Source organism: Rhipicephalus microplus, chromosome X (genome assembly GCF_043290135.1).
Source record: "Rhipicephalus microplus isolate Deutch F79 chromosome X, USDA_Rmic, whole genome shotgun sequence".
In the NCBI taxonomy this organism is placed as follows: Eukaryota; Metazoa; Arthropoda; class Arachnida; order Ixodida; family Ixodidae; genus Rhipicephalus; species Rhipicephalus microplus.
Window position 1 is genome coordinate 35,337,557 of NC_134710.1, and position 17,406 is coordinate 35,354,962.

The following is a 17,406-nucleotide window of genomic DNA, read 5'->3' on the forward strand; positions in this document are numbered from 1 at the left end:
ATATTATTTTTTTTTCTCGTTGCGCTTGCCTACTGCCGTGAGGTACGAACGACACGTACGTTCCTCCGTGGATTTTTCCTCGCATCAGGCGAATGCCACCACGGCCAGCTTTGGGTACTCGGCCGAGCTCCTCATCGGCGCGATTAAAATGTACCCATATCTGTATGACAAGCGGCACCCTTCTTTTAAAGATCGGACAAAGAAGGACAGGGCTTGGGCAGAGATCGGAAGCATGTTCGGCATGTCGAGTAAGTACCGAGATTTTTTGTTTGAGTAGCTATATAAGCAAGAACAGGTGTGTACTGCATGGCTGGCGTTGCCAATGAATGAACAATGAAAATATTGGTATTTGTACTGCAAGGTTTTAGTTTGCATGAGATGTATTGACTGTGGTGTATGCGAGCGCAGTTGTGTGCACGTTTGTTCTCGCGACTTTCCGAGTTTAACATCGAAATCGACATGACAGAACATTGTATAGCTGATAATAAAGCTCAGAAGTTCGAAATACTGCTCGCAGTTGCCAACTCACCTAGGGCATGCTCCTTGCTGTGTTTGTACGTCATCGTCTGGCCAAGGGAATTTGTGCTTTTGTGAACGTGCGGCATTTGCAATGCATAATATCTAGTGCGCGGTGAGGGAGGGGGGGGTGTTACGCTTTAATTCTGCCTATGCATTGCAGTTGTGCTGTTTCAAAAAAGAATGCAAAGTAGCTTCTGCTTTGAGCGCATTTTGTGCACTCCATAGAGGAGCGTGTAATTAAGACATACAAAACATGTTTAGCAGCACTCTCAAATGTCCGGATTTGGGAGTCAGGCATGCTGTTGATGCCAAATGACATGCAATCGTAAAAAAAAAAAAAAGATATGGTAGTGTTCTAGTGGCTGGGCGAACACTGAAGGAAAGCACAGATGGGGGAATTTATTCCTCTGTAATGTGGCCCATATCTAATCATTTCTTCACAACTGTTGCTTTCCTCTCCTGTGTTTTTGTCTATTGGTGCCTTTATATTTCGATTATTCCTTTATTCCCAGAGGTTATATCTCTCCGCTTCCAACTGTGCCTCGTTTTTGTTTATTTTCTTTGTTCATATATTTTAAAGTCAATTTTTCATATCTGCTTCTATGTGTTGGTATGTTTTCATGTTTTGGTCCCTTTATTTTCTTATATTTTCCTTCCTCTCGCTCTCTCTATGTTACACTTTGAGTCATATACTATGTTTGTTGCATTTCTTTCTCTCAAAAATTGTCATCTTGCTCTAGTTAGTTTCATCCTTCTTTTCAAGTTATTTAACATGTTTGCTTTTGTTTGACAACAATCGCTCCCGCTGTACACGACAGTTTCGCTTGTCCGATACCAATGGTATATACTCACCTGTGGAGTTTTGCACAATGCAGTAATGCTTAGAAAGTTTCACTCTGAAGGTGATAAAGACATCATGTGCTGGTTCATGAAGTGGACTTTTTGCAAGTGAACTTCGATTGCCGACAGTATAAACAGCCTCTTTGTTACATTAGCTTGGCAGACATGCTTACCTTCAAGAAACAGTGTACATAACTCTTCGCGCAACTAATCATTGCGTCAGCTGTGATGTCGTGCACATGTAGGTGGACGGTCGAAAACACTAGGTGGGCAGCATTTCTGGAACCCTCGGCTGCAGGTTCCCTCAATCATGGGCAGAGATTTTGCAATGTTTAAGCCCCTACCAATACTTAAGTTTAGATGGCATGCGATTCATTTTGATGCCCAATATTCAGATTTCTAGGGTGCTGCAGTCGAAATGATCTGGGCAAAGAAAATAAAGACCGCTCACAATTGTGCTGAAATAAAGTAGAAAGTTTATCAGCAATACAGTATGCACAATACATTCTTACAGCAAGGGTTTTGTTTTCAGGTGTCCTTGTTGAGAAACGATTTAAGAACCTGCGTGATAGCTTCAAAAGCAAACAACAAGACATACGTGAAAGACAAAGAAGTGGAGCCGGAGCAGCCGACATTCCAACAATAAAATGGCCCCATTTTGAGGCCATGCTTGAATTAATGGAAGGAGAATCTGAGCCTGTGGCTTAAGTTCAATATTAGCTTACTATTGAGTACTAAACAAAAAAAGTTGATTCAATTCACATGACTGTTATACATACACATAATTACACACATATCAATACACATAAGTACACTGCACATAAACATAGAAGTCCCAAGAGGTAATTCACAGTGGGCATGCATGTGATCATGAACATGGTGGCAATGGGCTGTTTTGATGTCGAGTAATTGTGGCTACAGCTACGAAGAATAACTCTGTGCATCATTCTTTCAGGGTACTGTGCAACATGAGTGCCATTGACCAAAGGTAATGAATAATGCTTACCCTCCATTGAACAGAAAATGAAATGTTTTGGTTAGCATAGCACAATGCAGCAGCACAACGCAAAAAATATAGCATACCGTACAAGTAACACATGGACAGCTTCACAAAACAGAATATTGAAGACAGAACAGTAAGAATGAGAGAATTGAGTGTACTTTCTGTGTCATTCTCGGCTCTCATTTACCAAAAGAAGGAAGGCTTAATACAAAATCTAAAAATCTAAAGAGATTGCTTATTGCATGTGTCATGAGGCTGTTCATAGACAAGCATTGCACATATTCATTACAAGAATGCAGCATAAGTACTTATATTGTAGCAAAACCGTGAAAATGCTCTAAAGATGCAAACAATAGCACTGACAGAATCACATATTGCATGTTCTCTTGCAGCAGCCACATCACAGCAGAAGAGGCTAACGAGAGGTGAGCATGCACAAAAAAATTCAGTACCATGTGCATGCACTTGAAGCTGTACACGCATGGACTTGAACCTAGAAACATTATTTTTTATTACTAGGTGATTGTACTTTGCAAAATTATGAAAAATACAAGCGCGCTAGAAAGGCGGTGTTCAGGTCGTTCGCTAGCCCAAACTACTGCAATTTTTTAAATACATTCAGCACTCAACACTGAACAAAAGCACACAGGAATACATGAGGGCACAGGCATTGTTTCTGTGTGAATGTGGTTATTGTACAACGTCAAATGTTTCTGAAAAAGCAAAGTGTTCATCAGCAACAGGCTGCAATTAAGCAAACTAATGCATTATCTGCATACACTGGCAACACATTCATGTCAGTTCGTTATGAACAAGTGCCCAGCGCTGATTGCAATACAAGTGAGCTGAATAATGTGAAGCATTCACTCATTCCTAGCAGTAAAATGATGCTGCAAAAGTCGTATGCAGCATGTGTTCAAGAAACATAATGACAGCAGGCACAGTTTCATCAGACACATCGTTTGCACAGCCATTTAGGATTGACTGTATAAATTTCATTCACATAGCCAGTGAGATATTGTTACGGGGTTAGAGACTTTTGTACAAAATGCGTTTACAGGGGAAAACCCACAGGCAAGATTCACAATGGCTGATTAACACCCTCGCGTGCTTATCAGCTGCTTGAGTTCTTCCTCTACCTTTACTTCATCTCCGTGACAATATCTCTTGTTCTCATTTAGATGCGCAACCTACATAGCATTTTATTAACATAATAGGCACATTAAACTTCTGTATGCACACCTTCCATACAGCAGTGCTCAATCAAGAGGTAACGCAAGTGTAAAATAAACCTCGTGTTGAGTGAAATCATAATGGCATTTTAACTCCCGAAGAATGCCTAAAACTGTTCATGCACTAGTGGCATCATCAAATACATAGAGAGAAGTTTTCATCACTGCAGATCACCACCTCGGCCAAGCCATGCAGCGGAACCGGAACGTACCCCTGATACGGCTGAGGAGACTGGTGTCGACTCCTGCAGCAATGAGTAAAACCTTTATGAATCCACCTAAGTAATGACAAATGAACGGCATGCATAGACAGCCAATCTATTAAATCTTAAAAACATGTTTTGTAACCTTCTTCATGTTCTAGCACATTTGGAGAATGTGCCTAATGTTTTCACACCAGATTCTGCTGCATGCAATTGTAACACTTTATAAGTTGTATAATAATACTGCCTCCTTCTGCAGTGATGCTTCAGCAACCACCTCAAGAGAGCAGCCACCATCAAAACGGTGTGTAAACGAAAAAATTATTTTAGGTACTCCTGGCAAGAGATCACAATCACAACTTTTCGAAAAGGATCTCTTTCTGTACATTTAAGCAATATGTATAATTCACTGCAGGTCACGCTCGTCAAGACGACAATGGACCTGCAAGGGCGCTAGGTGAGATATACCGCTAACTCTTAGAGGATAAACTTGCAGATTTTTTCTAACAATCCTGCGCATGCTACAAAATACAAAACTTTATAAGGTTAACGCTCGGTCAAGTTGGTACACAGACATAGTAACAAAAAAGAGTGCGAGAACGACAAGGTAGAAACAGGATAGAGCACTTACTTTAAACTGATGTTTTTATTGTGGGCACATTTATACTAAGGCAGACAGAACCCATGTAACTACAGTAATATTTAGGCGTTAATATCAGAACATCAGCACCCTGTCCCAAAACACGAGTGTCCATTTCAAAGATCAAAAGCCCATTTATTTCTCACAGAGAGGTAGACGCCCTATTGACACATTTATCTTCTAAGTGTGCTATTTAATTTGCTTCAGTTCCTCTATATTTTTTTCTTTCTTAGTGCCGAAAAGCAAAAACATCAGTTGAAAGTCAGTGCTCTGTCTTGTTTCTTCTGTTTCTACCTTGTCGTTCTCACACAGTTTTTTTTGCTAAATTGTGCTTCATGAAGTAACAATGCAACCTTAAAGCATTCATATGCATGAATCGCAGATCACACTTGCTTTGCAGCAATGCAGGACAGGGCACAAGCCATGAAGCTGTGGCGCAAGCGTGCATGGAGCACCTTGAACACATCAGAGCGAACAAGGGGGTCATCAAAAAAGATAACATTGGTTTCTTCGCTCTACGTACCGATGCACGCCTCAGAGAGCTATTAGTGCACATTGCACAAGATGTAATGCATGCAGTAGAATTTATGCTGTATGAAGCAGAGGCAAAATTGCATCAGAGCAGTGAAGCAAATTGAAGTGTTTAAATAATGTCAATGACACCCATCTTTTTTTTTATCTTGTGTTCACTTTTCTAGTCTCAACTTAAAGGGGTCATGACTGGTCACTCAACAATTGACGGTTGTCAGCAAAAAACAAAACTACAGAGTAAAATGTGCTAGTACACGTGTGAAAAGGGGCCTTAAGAGATCATTTTAATCAAAAATATGCCGTAGAAGTGCTCGGCTCTTAAAACTCAACCTACCACAAGTCACCGCCATTTTGTCATGGCATGCGAGACGTCACAAGCCGAAGGAGCAATGGCAAATGGTATACGCATTGCAAATTCACAGGACCCATTTTGACATCCGAAATTATTTGCTGCAAGTACCAGCGCTACATTGCTGACACAGTAGCCATGTTTCGACCCCTGGAAGTCATTTAGCTTTAGTGGAGAGTTCAACAATGCGAAAAAATTTGAATGCAAGCGCAGTTGATGACGGAACACGACCGTCTGCCAGAATGCACACTGTGCAGCAGCTTGTCGAGCAAGCGGTTCGTGATGTCATGGATAGTGAGTGCGTCAGTATTGCCCAACTGTCAGGCGACTAGCTCGTTTATAAAAATATGCGATTAAAAATTAGCAGCTTGACCAAATCGCTCGAATTTTGCCAGCTTGTATGTGAACATACAAGAATCGGCTCATACAACACACATTATGGTTGAAAATTGGGTGTCATGACCCCCTATAGGGCAACTTATTTCTGTGATAATTGTAGTGATAACCGTGCAATAACTCAAATATTTTAACATGAATTATTTGTTTTTGTGTTTTCATGGTTATATTTGGACATGACAGTTTTCACTGTAATGTATCTGTTGTGTCACGGGTGATTTTTCTCTTGTTTGTTTAGCTTAAGAAGATGCTATGTACATAAGTTCTGTAAGCAATAAAATGCATTTACAACCCACCTTCACCTTGTACGCCTCAATTGCTGTGCACCACTTTGTCCTGCCAAAGGCACCTGACCGTCTGTGACGAAGTAGTGCGCCAATTTATCTCGCACTTCCTTGGCATACCTAAAACGCATAAGTGCCATGTGAAATTTCTGTCGGCACAGCCATGATGGAAGACACACACTGTAAAAGGAGCATGCTGAGCTTGAAAATCTCACGCATAGTTGCATTTCAGTGTCGTAGTCATGACGCTACATTGCCAAAGTGTTCCTCATTTTTATGTATTAATGAGAGCTACCTCTGCTGTCTATTTTCTACGGCATCATCACAGCTTCTGATAGAATGCATATTTACTGACTAAATTTAGAAATTTCGACATGTCAAGTTCCATGACAGCCAAGGTCAGCAACTGCTCGCATTTGGACAAAACCATTGTACACTTTTGAGAGAACGATTGCGCTGTACAGTTAAACCTAATTAGGGCTGGTGCACACTGGCGACTAGGAGCGGTCGCGCGACCATTTGCGATTGGTCGCGAACGGTCGCGAACAGTCGCACTGCTTGTGCACTCCGCAAGCTGTCGTATATGCAGTGAATATTTCTGTGTCTACACATTTTGGCGAATCATAAGCATGCATCAACCTTTTCATGGAAGAGCGTACGTGCTCATATCACTCAGGTTGAAGAAGGGCAACCTAAACGTACCTGTAGCAATTTGCTTAGCATGGATTTCTGAAAAGCTGTAAATTCAAGGAGAACCTATTTCGCAAAACGTACATCACTCAAGTCTATTGTTTAAATTGCTTTCACAGAATGTGCTACCGTCCACAATACGTTTTGCCACTGCGCTACTGTCCACAGTGTATTGGGTCACTGTCAATTTAACAGAACATACGTAGAATTGTAGCAAGGTGCAGGGGTTAAACGCTGCTCATGTTTGTGAGAAATGTTGCATGTGTACTTGTGCAAACACACACCGTCGTGCATGCAGATACATAAAGGGTGGTTGGTTGAACCTCCTCCCTCCTCGATGCTGAAAAATATTTTTGGCATGAATACTCTTTGAGTTCCTTGAAGAGCACATCAATTTGTCCTAACAATTTGTGCATAATTGTACTCGCAAAGCTGAGGATTGTGTTTCACTTATTTTATAACATCATGATTGCGCTCTATATAGTACCTGTGCATCAGGATAACAGAAAACGGGAACTGACACGTCCACAATGTAATGTCATTGTGTAGCGCAGAATCCCATTTTCTGTGATTTTACAAGCGGAAACCACGTACTGATTACGCAATAAGCCACAACAGATGGTTTTGAAATATTCACCACCTGAGATTCTTAACGTACGTGCGCAACAAACGCGCCAACTTAAGTGCATTTCGCCTCCACCTAAAGGCGATCGATGCGGCCGTAATCAGACCCGTCATTTACGCCTAAACTGCCGACCGCAGTAACGACTGCACCATCGAGCCCGCATACGTCATAAATGCAATTCGTTCTATCCGCCCAAGCGAAACTTCCTTACAAGCGAAGCGCAGCCACAAGCCACAGCATATTAATCTTCAAACCACACGCTCTTACCTAATGCTCATGGCCAGGCAGTCGTGCGCCGAAATTGTAGGCCGGTGGTTTGTGTCCTGCTTGGATATTGCGGGGCGCAGCAGTTCGAGCAAAGTATCGAACGTTCGTGGCGGCATCCGCATGAAGCTAACCACCAAAAAAAGAATGAGATAACATGTTATGCACTATCTTATAAGCACGTAAAACAACGATAAACTTACTCTCGGAAATACTCCTCGTCGTGCGAGCGCAAGTCGGGAAGCAGACGCCCTGTGTGGACAGCCACTTCTCGCGAGCGAAGGGACGGTCTCACCCACCACCGCCTTGCTTGCTTTGAACGTTTTCGTGCTGCCAGCGCTGACACGTTGGCTGAGCACATCAGCACCGCCACAACCTCTTCTTCATCACTCGACTCGAAGTCTATGATGCTGCCGGGAGAACGCTACGCAAACACAGCCGTCAAAAACAAACGCATCGCGCTCAGCGGGCTCCGTATCTGATCAGCTGATCGTCGCCGGTCGCCCAAGTTCTCGTTGATAACGAGATCTGTACGTGACTCTCCGGGTTTGCGACTTCCGGTCGCTCGCATGAATCCTTGCCGGTGTGAACGTCGCTCGCAGTTTGGTCGCCAGTCGCAAATGGTCGCGCGACCGCGGCTAGTCGCCGGTGTGCACCAACCTTTAAGTACGACGACACCAGGGGCGGCGCCAGGATGTTTTTACTGGGGGGGCAACCACGAAAAGTGAGTTCCTCCGGGGGGGCAAGCTAGCTCTGCTCCTACTAGGTTTTCAATATATGCTTCCGGGCACTTGGGTGGGCATAGGGGGGGCAGGCGAGAATTTTGGGGGGGCTCCAGCCCACCCTTGCCCCCCCCCTGGCGCCGCCCCTGGACGACACTATGAGAAGGCAACTCCTTGGTTGTGATGTATACTGTAACCATCCGCTAGTGAACTAATGTTGAGAGTCTAGCGACTTGTACGCTTTCGTCAGGTCAAGGGAAATGTAATTCGTCGACAGTACTAAGTAGTTCATAATGTTGACGTGGGTGACCGTCGGATTGATTGATTGATATGTGGGGTTTAACGTCCCAAAACCACTATATGATTATGAGAGACGCAATGGGTGACCGTCGGAGGCAGGCTTGTATCGAGGGCGGCTTGAGCACCAACCTGTAGCTTGGGACTTAAGTGCGTGCTTAACTAAATAACGAAGCAATAGTTTGTTTCGTATGCCTGATTTATGGCGCGTGCTGTGTACATTTGCTCAATTGGAGGCGGGCAGCGCTTGGACCATGTTTGCTTTAACATAGGAGTATACTGGAGAATATAATCGTATATCCGTACACGCTCAAAAATGAGCCTCAATACACTGACCTTTTTACTACAGCGTCGTTCTCTGGTGGGGTGCCTGATCCAAACCCTCTGGAGGACTTATTCTTCCTCAAAAAAAAAAAAAAGAAAAATAGTGGTGTGCTTATATTTAAATATATATGTAACTGTTAGGGTTTAGCGAACCACGATATGATTTTGTAGTGGAAGGCTCCGCCCATTTCAGCCCGCTGGGAATCTTTAACGTGCCCCTATTTCTAAGCTCACGGGCCATTTTCGCCTCCATCGAAAATGTGGCCGGGAGTCCATCCCGCAACCTGCGAATCAGCACTTGAGCACCATAACGGCAGACTACCGTACCGGGTCAATTTTAAATATTCATTCTTCCCATCAGCAGTGGAAGAGTGGAACAAACTGCCACGTGAATGCGTTAATCTTTACTGTGCAGATGCATTTGGTCGGAATGTGGAAAGCCTGTTTTATGAAGAGTAAAAGCAACTTTTGTTTTTTGATGTTTGTGAGCGCTTCCGAACACACTGATCACTGTACCACCTGCTAATACCTCGGCGATGTTTTGTGATCATGATTTTGTGCAATTGCTTTCATCGTTCAAGTTTTCTTTTCACCAGCATCTTGTGATTCTGTTTTCTTTTGCTATGTGCGATATTGCCTGGTTTGTACGCGACTGAGTATATTTGCCCGCCCGCCCTGTATGAGCCTGAGAAAGGCTTACAGTATTAAATAAAAAAATAAATAAATAAATAGCACTGTTCAGCCGACGAAAAGCAAGATGGCGCCGACGAAGTGCCCGAGCGAACGATTGATTAATGTTTTTTTTTTTTTTTTTGAAGATGAGGAATGTGAAGTCTAATAAACGCCTACCGTATGAATGCAAGGGTACACTTTTGAAAAGAGTCGGCATTCACTAAATAAATACGAACCGTTTACTTGTAATAAAAAGCCTTTACGTCTCATGTCAGCGAACATAGTATAGTAAAACTATAGGTTACATGTTATAGTAAAACTCACCGCCTGGTTAGCTAGTGAATAGCACTAACTCGAACTGTACAATCCGTTACTAGCTGCGTTGTCAGTCTGGTTACTAAGTTGCTAATGTGATTAATAACACTAGTGAACTGCAATTGCTCAACAAGAGATACGCCTTTTTTTTTAGTTTATATGTGTGCCGTTTGCATTGTCATATTAAGTTTGTTTATCAAACATACGCCGTTACGTCAAATAAAAAGTGAAACGGTGCGTGCGGTTTTATCTCTTGTTTTCTTCGTGCATTATATAGCTAATTGTCCCAAGTAATTAATGGGGTAAGTGCACGTCGAAAAAAAAATGTACACGAATTCACGAACGAACCATGAATGCACACGAACACACGTAATAGAGCGTTAGTGCCGCGGGTCTCGCAGGCAGCTTGTGTTGATGGATCAGCGGAGAGTAGGGCCCAGTTTCGGTGGCACCTGCGCTATAGCACACCTTGAAAACGAGCAATGTTTATTCATCACGATGTGCGTGAATAATTGAATCTTACAGGGTATTTTCGTCACTCGAGACCGGATTGTAGGCAAATGCCTATTTTGTTCCTTGCGTTCCTATCGTGCCATTTTGATGTATGAGCATGAGTTAGAGGTTAAAAAGGGCCTCTTTGGTGTTTTTATAGTTCCTATAAATGCTTAATTTGGGGTGTTCGTGCCTAAATGCCTATAATTCCTATAAATGCCTATTTTCCAGATGAGCGCATACATGAGAGCTATTCAAGCCCACATTTCGTTTTCTAGCGTGGTGTGAAGCCGTTATTTATGTAAAAAAGGCAACATTGACGTTTCCAAACACTAAAAGGCTCGACGAAAACAAAGCTGACTTGCTGCGAGCGATTGGAGGAAGAGCATGAGGAGTGAAAAGGACTCTATTTCTGCAGCCCGAAGTGGAAGCACGTCTCAGCGTCTGCAGGAGTAGGAGGAGGGAGAATTAAAAGATGGGGTAAGAAAATAAAAGCGACGTCTATGGCCGAGGACGCGGTGACCGCCTTCTACAGACAGCTGCCCAGCGCGCTGAAGGAACCGAAGAACCACCCCGAAAACCTGGTGTTGCAGTTGGAAAGGAAGAGCAGGTTTTTCTGGGCAGCCGCGGGTAGCTCGAGAACGAATGAAAACCCATGAAGGGCCACTCATGGAATGCTCTTGTTGATTCAGTGGTGGCGAAGATCGCCAAATCGTTATATTTTATGCAGCCTGAGACAGGCGCCGGAATGTTTACAGTCAACGGTGTATTTGTCGTATAGATTCTCCGTATGCTTGAATACGCTTGTTCCGTATGAGATCTCATGTCGTAAGTCTTCAAGTGACAAACATGAAAAAAAATACACAGAACCAGGGCTTCAAGGTTTGTCCTAAGCCATTACTCAAAAATGATAGCTGTAACAATATGAAAAATGAACTAGGATGGGAATTACCATCATCGCGTCGAATCAAACTGCGGTAAAAGCTCCTATGTCGAGCATTTCATGATAAAACCCACATTCGAAAATGAATGTACCTATAGACAGTCCTCTTCGCGCGATGGTAATTAAGATTTTGGAATGTCGTATCAGATATAATATTTTTATTAATTAGTTTTTCGTTAATTTCATGACAGAATGAAATGGCTTATAAAGAGAACAAAGTGTGTTGTGCCAAAAAAGGGGGTGTTTTCTTTGACATTGTAACCCATCTGCTGTAGCGCTTTCGGGTAAAAAATGTGATGTGCACGCGGCTTTTGTTTTGTTAGTAATTTACTTTTAAGGCGTCCCTCTCTCTAGGTGACATAATAGGTTGTAGTTAGACACTTGAAGTTCTCGCGTGCCTAATGAAAAGCGTTCTACCACGGTGATTTTTCGAATCGGTTCGCTACGAGCCACCAAAGCATGATGCGAAGAAGCAAGCTTGAATCCCTTGCCTCTCGTCCCGTGTGGCCATCGCGAGCCTCAATCCTTCCCTGTTCTATTCGGTATCAGGGCTGGAGAATCACTTTTTCGCCTCCATCTAGGTGTGACTGCCGCGACCACAATCGAATCCGTGGCATTCGGGTCAGCACCCTATAGCGACTGGTCCATTAAGGCGGGCGCGAAACCAATAGCGTCTCGAGGCTATTCAAAAATAATAAGCCGAGATTCCGTTTGCGTGTTTTATCATTTTTTTTTTCAGCTTTATTCATTATACTGATTTTGAAAGGGCAGTGCAAAGACACAGGGAACTTTCTTTTCCCTTTGTCTTTGCGCTTCCCTTTCGAAATGACATGAAGCAGCTAGGCCAAACCAAAGTATACTCCTCATTCTCGCTACACAACAGAACACACAAATTGCACATGCCAAGTAGAGTATAATGTCGCGTGCAACGCTCTTAATGAGGTACCGTTGCAGGATATAATCGGGAGACGGGGCATTTTTCGTCTCTTTTTCTAGATATAGCTAGCATTTAACGAAGTTCTGATGAAGAGCGTATACGGTATGCCACGTCAGCCCACCCATTTCAACGTAAAGGAGCGGCGTTCCTTGCGGTACGTCACCCCCTAGATATCGGGGCGCACGCCCGCGAGAAGGGCAAGGCATTCATTAGAAATTGAGCGTTTTTCCGAGACATGCGATTTTCCAAATCTTAACACGAAAGATCCGCAGTGCCCAGTGCACCATTACGCTTGTCAGCTCGAAATGCGCAGAGCTAGTGAGGTGCCCTTTAGGGTGTTCACCTATCGGCGAGGAATTGGTGCTACGCGATTAGACCCATCATCCCTCTCTTCTGGGGTATCAGTGGCCTGCATATTTGCTCTTGCGCTGCCCTTCCCAGCCACAACAAAATGAAAGAGACCCAGGAGAGTGTTAATTGAATGGTGGGCACTCGACGCACAATGCTAGACAATAAAACGAAAGACCACATACTGCGAATTGTGCGGGAAATGCATGCCCATGTTTAATCATTGGTACATTTCTGCAGACTTAAACAATATAATTATTTGCTTCTTGCCGTAGATACAAGTCACCGCTGTCGTTGTTTTGGGATATTTCAATTTTTGTAGAAGTTTATTGTGCCAATAATTTTGATTTTGAGGGTCTAAAACAGTGTTTTACCTGCCTGTCTTTGGCGCCTAAAACACCCTTTTTTATTGTCTAAAAATCTAGCCTCTACTCATCACATTCCACACCATGTATGCAGCACCTATCGCTATTCGCGTGAAATGCGTCGTCAACGTGTCGCACCTTGAGCTTCGCGTTAAAAAAAAAAAACGATTCCAATGACTTGAGTTCACCGAGCTCGTTCCTAAAGTATTTAGCACATTGCAGATGCTTCAGGAAGGGCTGTTCATGAATGCTGCAGAAACGCAATAAGGATAAATTGGTGATGCTGTACGCGACGCAATCATGGTGCTAGTGGGTCTCAAGATATACGTAATAATCGCTATTTAAGCTGTCAGTGAGAAAAATGGTTAAACAGTTAGCATCAACAGGGGATCACACCGTTACAAAGAATATTTTAATTTTGTCGTGTTTGGAAGGATGAGTTTTCTCAAAAGTACGAGACTAGCGTTGGATTGCTTTTTTTTTTTTTCAATTCCACTGTTTGGAATGGTCGAACCAATTATGCTTTTCTGTGTGTGTATAGTTTAGTCGTCTATAGAAACATTATGCCAGTTTCGCGTCGCAATGTCGTGGCGTGGTCACTCAAGAAGGACGTATTCTATGTACGTCTTTGTCAATGCGACCACAATGACATTGCGGTTGAACAGTATACATTTAATTACGCGTTAAAAGGGCATTTATGCCTTGTGCCAAGCCTCGCCACGGTGCAGTAATGTTTTAAGATCTCTGTTGTTCAACGAAACGGAAGCATTGAAGTTACGGTTCATACGATAAAAAAATACTTTTTCTTCATTTTACGTCTAATTTTGAATCACTTTCGTGCATGCAAGTATATTGTACTGGTTATTGGTACCTGGTCTACCTCCCCGCCTTTCCTTTTCATTTTTCTTCCTGATTTCATATTAAACGAGGTGTTTGCGACAAGTCGACAATATATCGCAGTCAGCGACTGGATGACTGGTATAAAAGGGTTAATGATTCTCCACGAGAAGGCTTTCTCGTGTACCCGAGACCCCACGAGAGTGCCGGAGAAATGAGAAGCATTTCGCGCATGCTGTCGGATGATGGCGCCGACGGAAAGAGATCACGAAGCGTCGCATTTCGTGTAGCCGACATTCTTCTCCGTCCGAGAGAAGGATAACGTAACATATTCTGGGTCGCTATTGTCTTGTCCTAGTAAGGCTATTCTTCATCACCGGCTATACTACGCGTAAAATGCGCGCTTTTAAAAAAAAAGAGAACTTTTCGGCGATGCGGTGAGTGGAAGCCACAAGGCTAACTACCTCGCGAGAGAGAAACGCCGGGCCTGTGCTATGGCCTCTAGCCACCATACCTGTGCTGTGCTGATGGCATCCTCACTGTTGGTGTACGCTTGATCCCGAGCTTATCCACGGGGTCACTGTTGGTGTACGCTTGATCCCGAGCTTATCCACGGGGTCGATTTTCAGTGCAGGGATTTCTCCCCGAAACAGGGCTTAGCGTCTATCGCGGTAGCGCGACTGCCAGAACGTGTACGAACAACTCACGCGTGGCGACGCAATCTGGTCATGGGGAAACACGATAACCTTCCGTTCCTTTCGAAGCCAGCGGGCATTTGAGCCGGCTCCAACTTTTTCCCGTCGGCTGTTTTCCTGAAAGAGAGAAAGGAAGGGGGGGGGGGGGGCATACTGCGTGCACGTAAACATTTTCTTTTCGCAGTGAACCTTGAAATGAAACGCCGCTGCACCTGTTTGCGCAGGACAGCCGCTTGCTGAGCTACGTGGACGTTAGGAGTTCAGTGACAGAAAGAATCGATGACCCTTGCATTGGGGAAAATAACTTGGAAGCTGAAGACGAGGATGCTCGGTGTAAAATGTCGTAGCTTCGAGAAACAGCGGCCGCTTTTATGGGTCACCCGTATGCGCTCGGAGTGACACTTATTTGGTTACGAAACCGCACACTGCCCCGCCTCAGATTACTTTCGCTATTACCATTACACATAGCTGGTTACTTCTCGGAGACCACCCGTTTGCTCGATTACACTGTGTTCTTGCATGGGGACCATTGTACCCTGCAGGACGCGCGAGTCGGATATCGCTCATACAGTGGCAGTAAAACACGCAAGTCCAAGAGTGGCTTTGGTATCCGCAACAGCTTTTTTTTTTTTAGCAGCCGTATTTTTACTTGGACCTCTACATTCTGAAATTGAAGCCGGAACATGGGTCGAAATGAAATGATTCCCAAATTTCGTAACAGTAACATCGCAACGTTTCTGCTGAATTCGTTCCCGCAGTATTTTTGTTATTGTTTAGTATGTGAACTTACAAATTCCATAATGAGAATGTATTATTCGTGAAAATCTGCCTTTTCTTTCAAAAAAAAAAACAAAGTTACACATCACAATTTTTTCCCATGATGCGTAATAGCGGAAAATAGGGAAAGTTAAAACGAATATGAATAAACTCTCATGGGCACGAAATAGCGATACCTGAGGTTTTTATAAGTCCCGGAACCACGATGGTTGTGAGGGAGCCGGCAATTTCGACCATCTGGTCCTCTTTGACGTGCACGGACACCAGCCTTCCGCCTCCATGGAAATGCGACCGCTGGGTTCAAACCCGTGACGACCTTCGGGTGCCCGAGCACCGCAACGAATGATCAACAGAAAAAGTTTGTGGGACGTTTGATCCACAACAAACGCGAATTTCTGCGATATCAGTGCTTAATGCTTATAATCAAGCATGGTGACTGTATAGGTAGGAATGCCAAGTGCAGTAGGGAACATTTATTTCGAAATATCATTCCCAGACAAGACGGGAATTTAGATTTATCGAATGTTTTGCGTCCCGCAAACTTTTGCAGTTGATAGTATACCTCATTAAGAAGGTGACTGAATTTTCGTTCATCGGTCGATTACATGCATTTGAATTTCTCGAGTAAGTAGTGCACACCTTTTCGAGTAATCGAGCTCGAGACCAACAGTTATGCAGTTGTCGCGCGCAATTTGTAAAAAAAAAAATTATTTTCAAAAAAAAAAAGGCACGCCTTGGGAGGCAATGAGCATGCGGTACGAGCAACTTACGTAATAGATACAGGGCAGTCGAAAATCACCCTTTCTCCCGATTCTTCCCCGCTACTTTCCGCATTGGTGGACGCCAACGATTGAAGTTATAAACCGAATTCCGACGCGTATATATCTTTCAAGAAAGCGGAGAGCTGGCGTGGAATGCACGATCGAAAAAAAAAAAAAGAGGGGGGGGGGGCACTTCCGGCGTTTCCATCGCGTCGGCAGCGCGCCTCTCTTCCACCGATTCCTCCGGGAGGGAACTCGCTGACTCATCGCTCTTAGCAACTCGCAGCGGCGCCCCATGATCGAGCGCCCATGTGGCTTCTTTCATCCTTGGGAACAAAGGCGCGCCGAATAAGGCCTTTGCTCCGAAACAGTTGATAACATTTGCGTAGTCAGTGGGGGCTCTGCCTGTTCAAAACCCCAGCCCGTAACAAATTTATGACGAAAGAGAACTCGATATACGAGTTCCGTCAAAACAGATACGATATCGAAATCGAGTAAACGAGTGTTGAAGATTGGGCGAGTTGGTTCGTCGTACTTGAACTGGTATAGCGCATTACGGGGAAGAAGAAACGGCCGAGCAGACCGACGCAACAGGACAGAGCGCTAACTGCCAACTGAGCTTTATTGTCAAACTGCATCAAATATGTAGACCGGCGCAAGCATACAAAACCACCCTAACGCAACGACAAGATAACACACAACATCACACCGTCACATATCACAGATTCATAGGCGGTTATCCTGATAAGGAAGGCCACTTCATGTTCAGATAAAACCAAAGAAGGGGCGCTAATACACGTGCTGCCAGCTCTTGCTATACAATGCGCTTCTATAATTTCTCGAGTAAATTGTGACGGGTGCTTTTTTACCACTTCACATTCATCAAACATGGGGGTACATCCACAATCGCGGCAGTTAATTCCAGTGTGGCCCTGGATTGCTTTGTGAGCATTATAATGGTGCTCTTTTAGCCTTTCATTAAGGCATCGCCCCGTTTGGCCGAAATACCACATACCACATGAGAATGGAATCGCGTAAACAACCCCCACTACACACGGCACAAGCCGAGTTTTGTGCTTAGTTGCGCAACCAGTGGTACGTGATTTGAGAGGGTTGACTGCTTTGCAAAGCCGCTGTAACTTATCCGGCGCTGAAAACACCACTTTAACGCTGCATTTCTCCCCTATCTTTTTTAGCCGGTGGGAAATGTCATGCACGTAGGGTAAAACTACGGGTCTTTTTCGGTCGTTAGATTCCGGCTGAGCCTCGGAGTTGCAGCCTTTCTTTATCCTGTTTCTTCTTCCCCGTAATGCGCTATACCAGTACAAGAACTCAAGTAAACTGC

General features: G+C 44.0%; 3 protein-coding genes across 5 annotated transcripts in view; 2 read left to right on the top strand and 1 right to left on the bottom strand.

Annotated features, from left to right (window-relative positions):
• The window catches only part of LOC119175789 (uncharacterized), a 95,856-nt gene that overhangs the window by 55,268 nt on the left and 23,182 nt on the right, over window positions 1-17,406 (top strand). The gene's annotated exons all lie outside the window — the stretch shown is intronic.
• On the top strand, window positions 3-6,010 carry LOC142774996 (uncharacterized). Of its 3 annotated transcripts, none has more exons than XM_075876199.1 (7): window positions 3-248; window positions 2,315-2,347; window positions 2,755-2,787; window positions 3,750-3,851; window positions 4,057-4,101; window positions 4,213-4,254; window positions 4,838-6,010. In XM_075876199.1, exons 2-7 carry the CDS (start codon window positions 2,328-2,330, stop codon window positions 5,073-5,075), a joined length of 480 nt encoding a protein of 159 aa, XP_075732314.1. In that variant the 5' UTR covers window positions 3-248; window positions 2,315-2,327; the 3' UTR covers window positions 5,076-6,010. The 3 variants fall into 3 exon arrangements, with proteins under 3 accessions (XP_075732314.1, XP_075732315.1, XP_075732316.1); XM_075876200.1 differs by having other exon boundaries at window positions 10-248; window positions 3,765-3,851; XM_075876201.1 differs by lacking the exon at window positions 3-248 and having other exon boundaries at window positions 2,209-2,347; window positions 3,765-3,851.
• On the bottom strand, window positions 1,813-8,368 carry LOC142774997 (uncharacterized). Its single transcript, XM_075876202.1, has 4 exons — window positions 7,780-8,368; window positions 7,580-7,705; window positions 6,010-6,117; window positions 1,813-3,839 (listed from the first exon to the last, which is right to left on the bottom strand). Exons 1-3 carry the CDS (start codon window positions 7,935-7,937, stop codon window positions 6,012-6,014), a joined length of 390 nt encoding a protein of 129 aa, XP_075732317.1. The 5' UTR covers window positions 7,938-8,368; the 3' UTR covers window positions 1,813-3,839; window positions 6,010-6,011.

Bases quoted from the DNA above. Each gene is read 5' to 3' on its own strand.
- LOC142774996 (XM_075876199.1), top strand. From the start codon at position 2,328: ATGAGTGCCATTGACCAAAG. The intron at 2,788-3,749 runs GTGAGCATGCAC...CATAGAGAGAAG, and splicing joins GCAGAAGAGGCTAACGAGAG to TTTTCATCACTGCAGATCAC. The intron at 4,255-4,837 runs GTGAGATATACC...CTTGCTTTGCAG, and splicing joins TGGACCTGCAAGGGCGCTAG to CAATGCAGGACAGGGCACAA.
- LOC142774997 (XM_075876202.1), bottom strand. From the start codon at position 7,937: ATGTGCTCAGCCAACGTGTCAGCGCTGGCAGCACGAAAACGTTCAAAG. The intron at 7,706-7,779 runs GTAAGTTTATCG...TTTGGTGGTTAG, and splicing joins GACGAGGAGTATTTCCGAGA to CTTCATGCGGATGCCGCCAC. The intron at 6,118-7,579 runs GTAAGAGCGTGT...TATGCGTTTTAG, and splicing joins TGCCTGGCCATGAGCATTAG to GTATGCCAAGGAAGTGCGAG.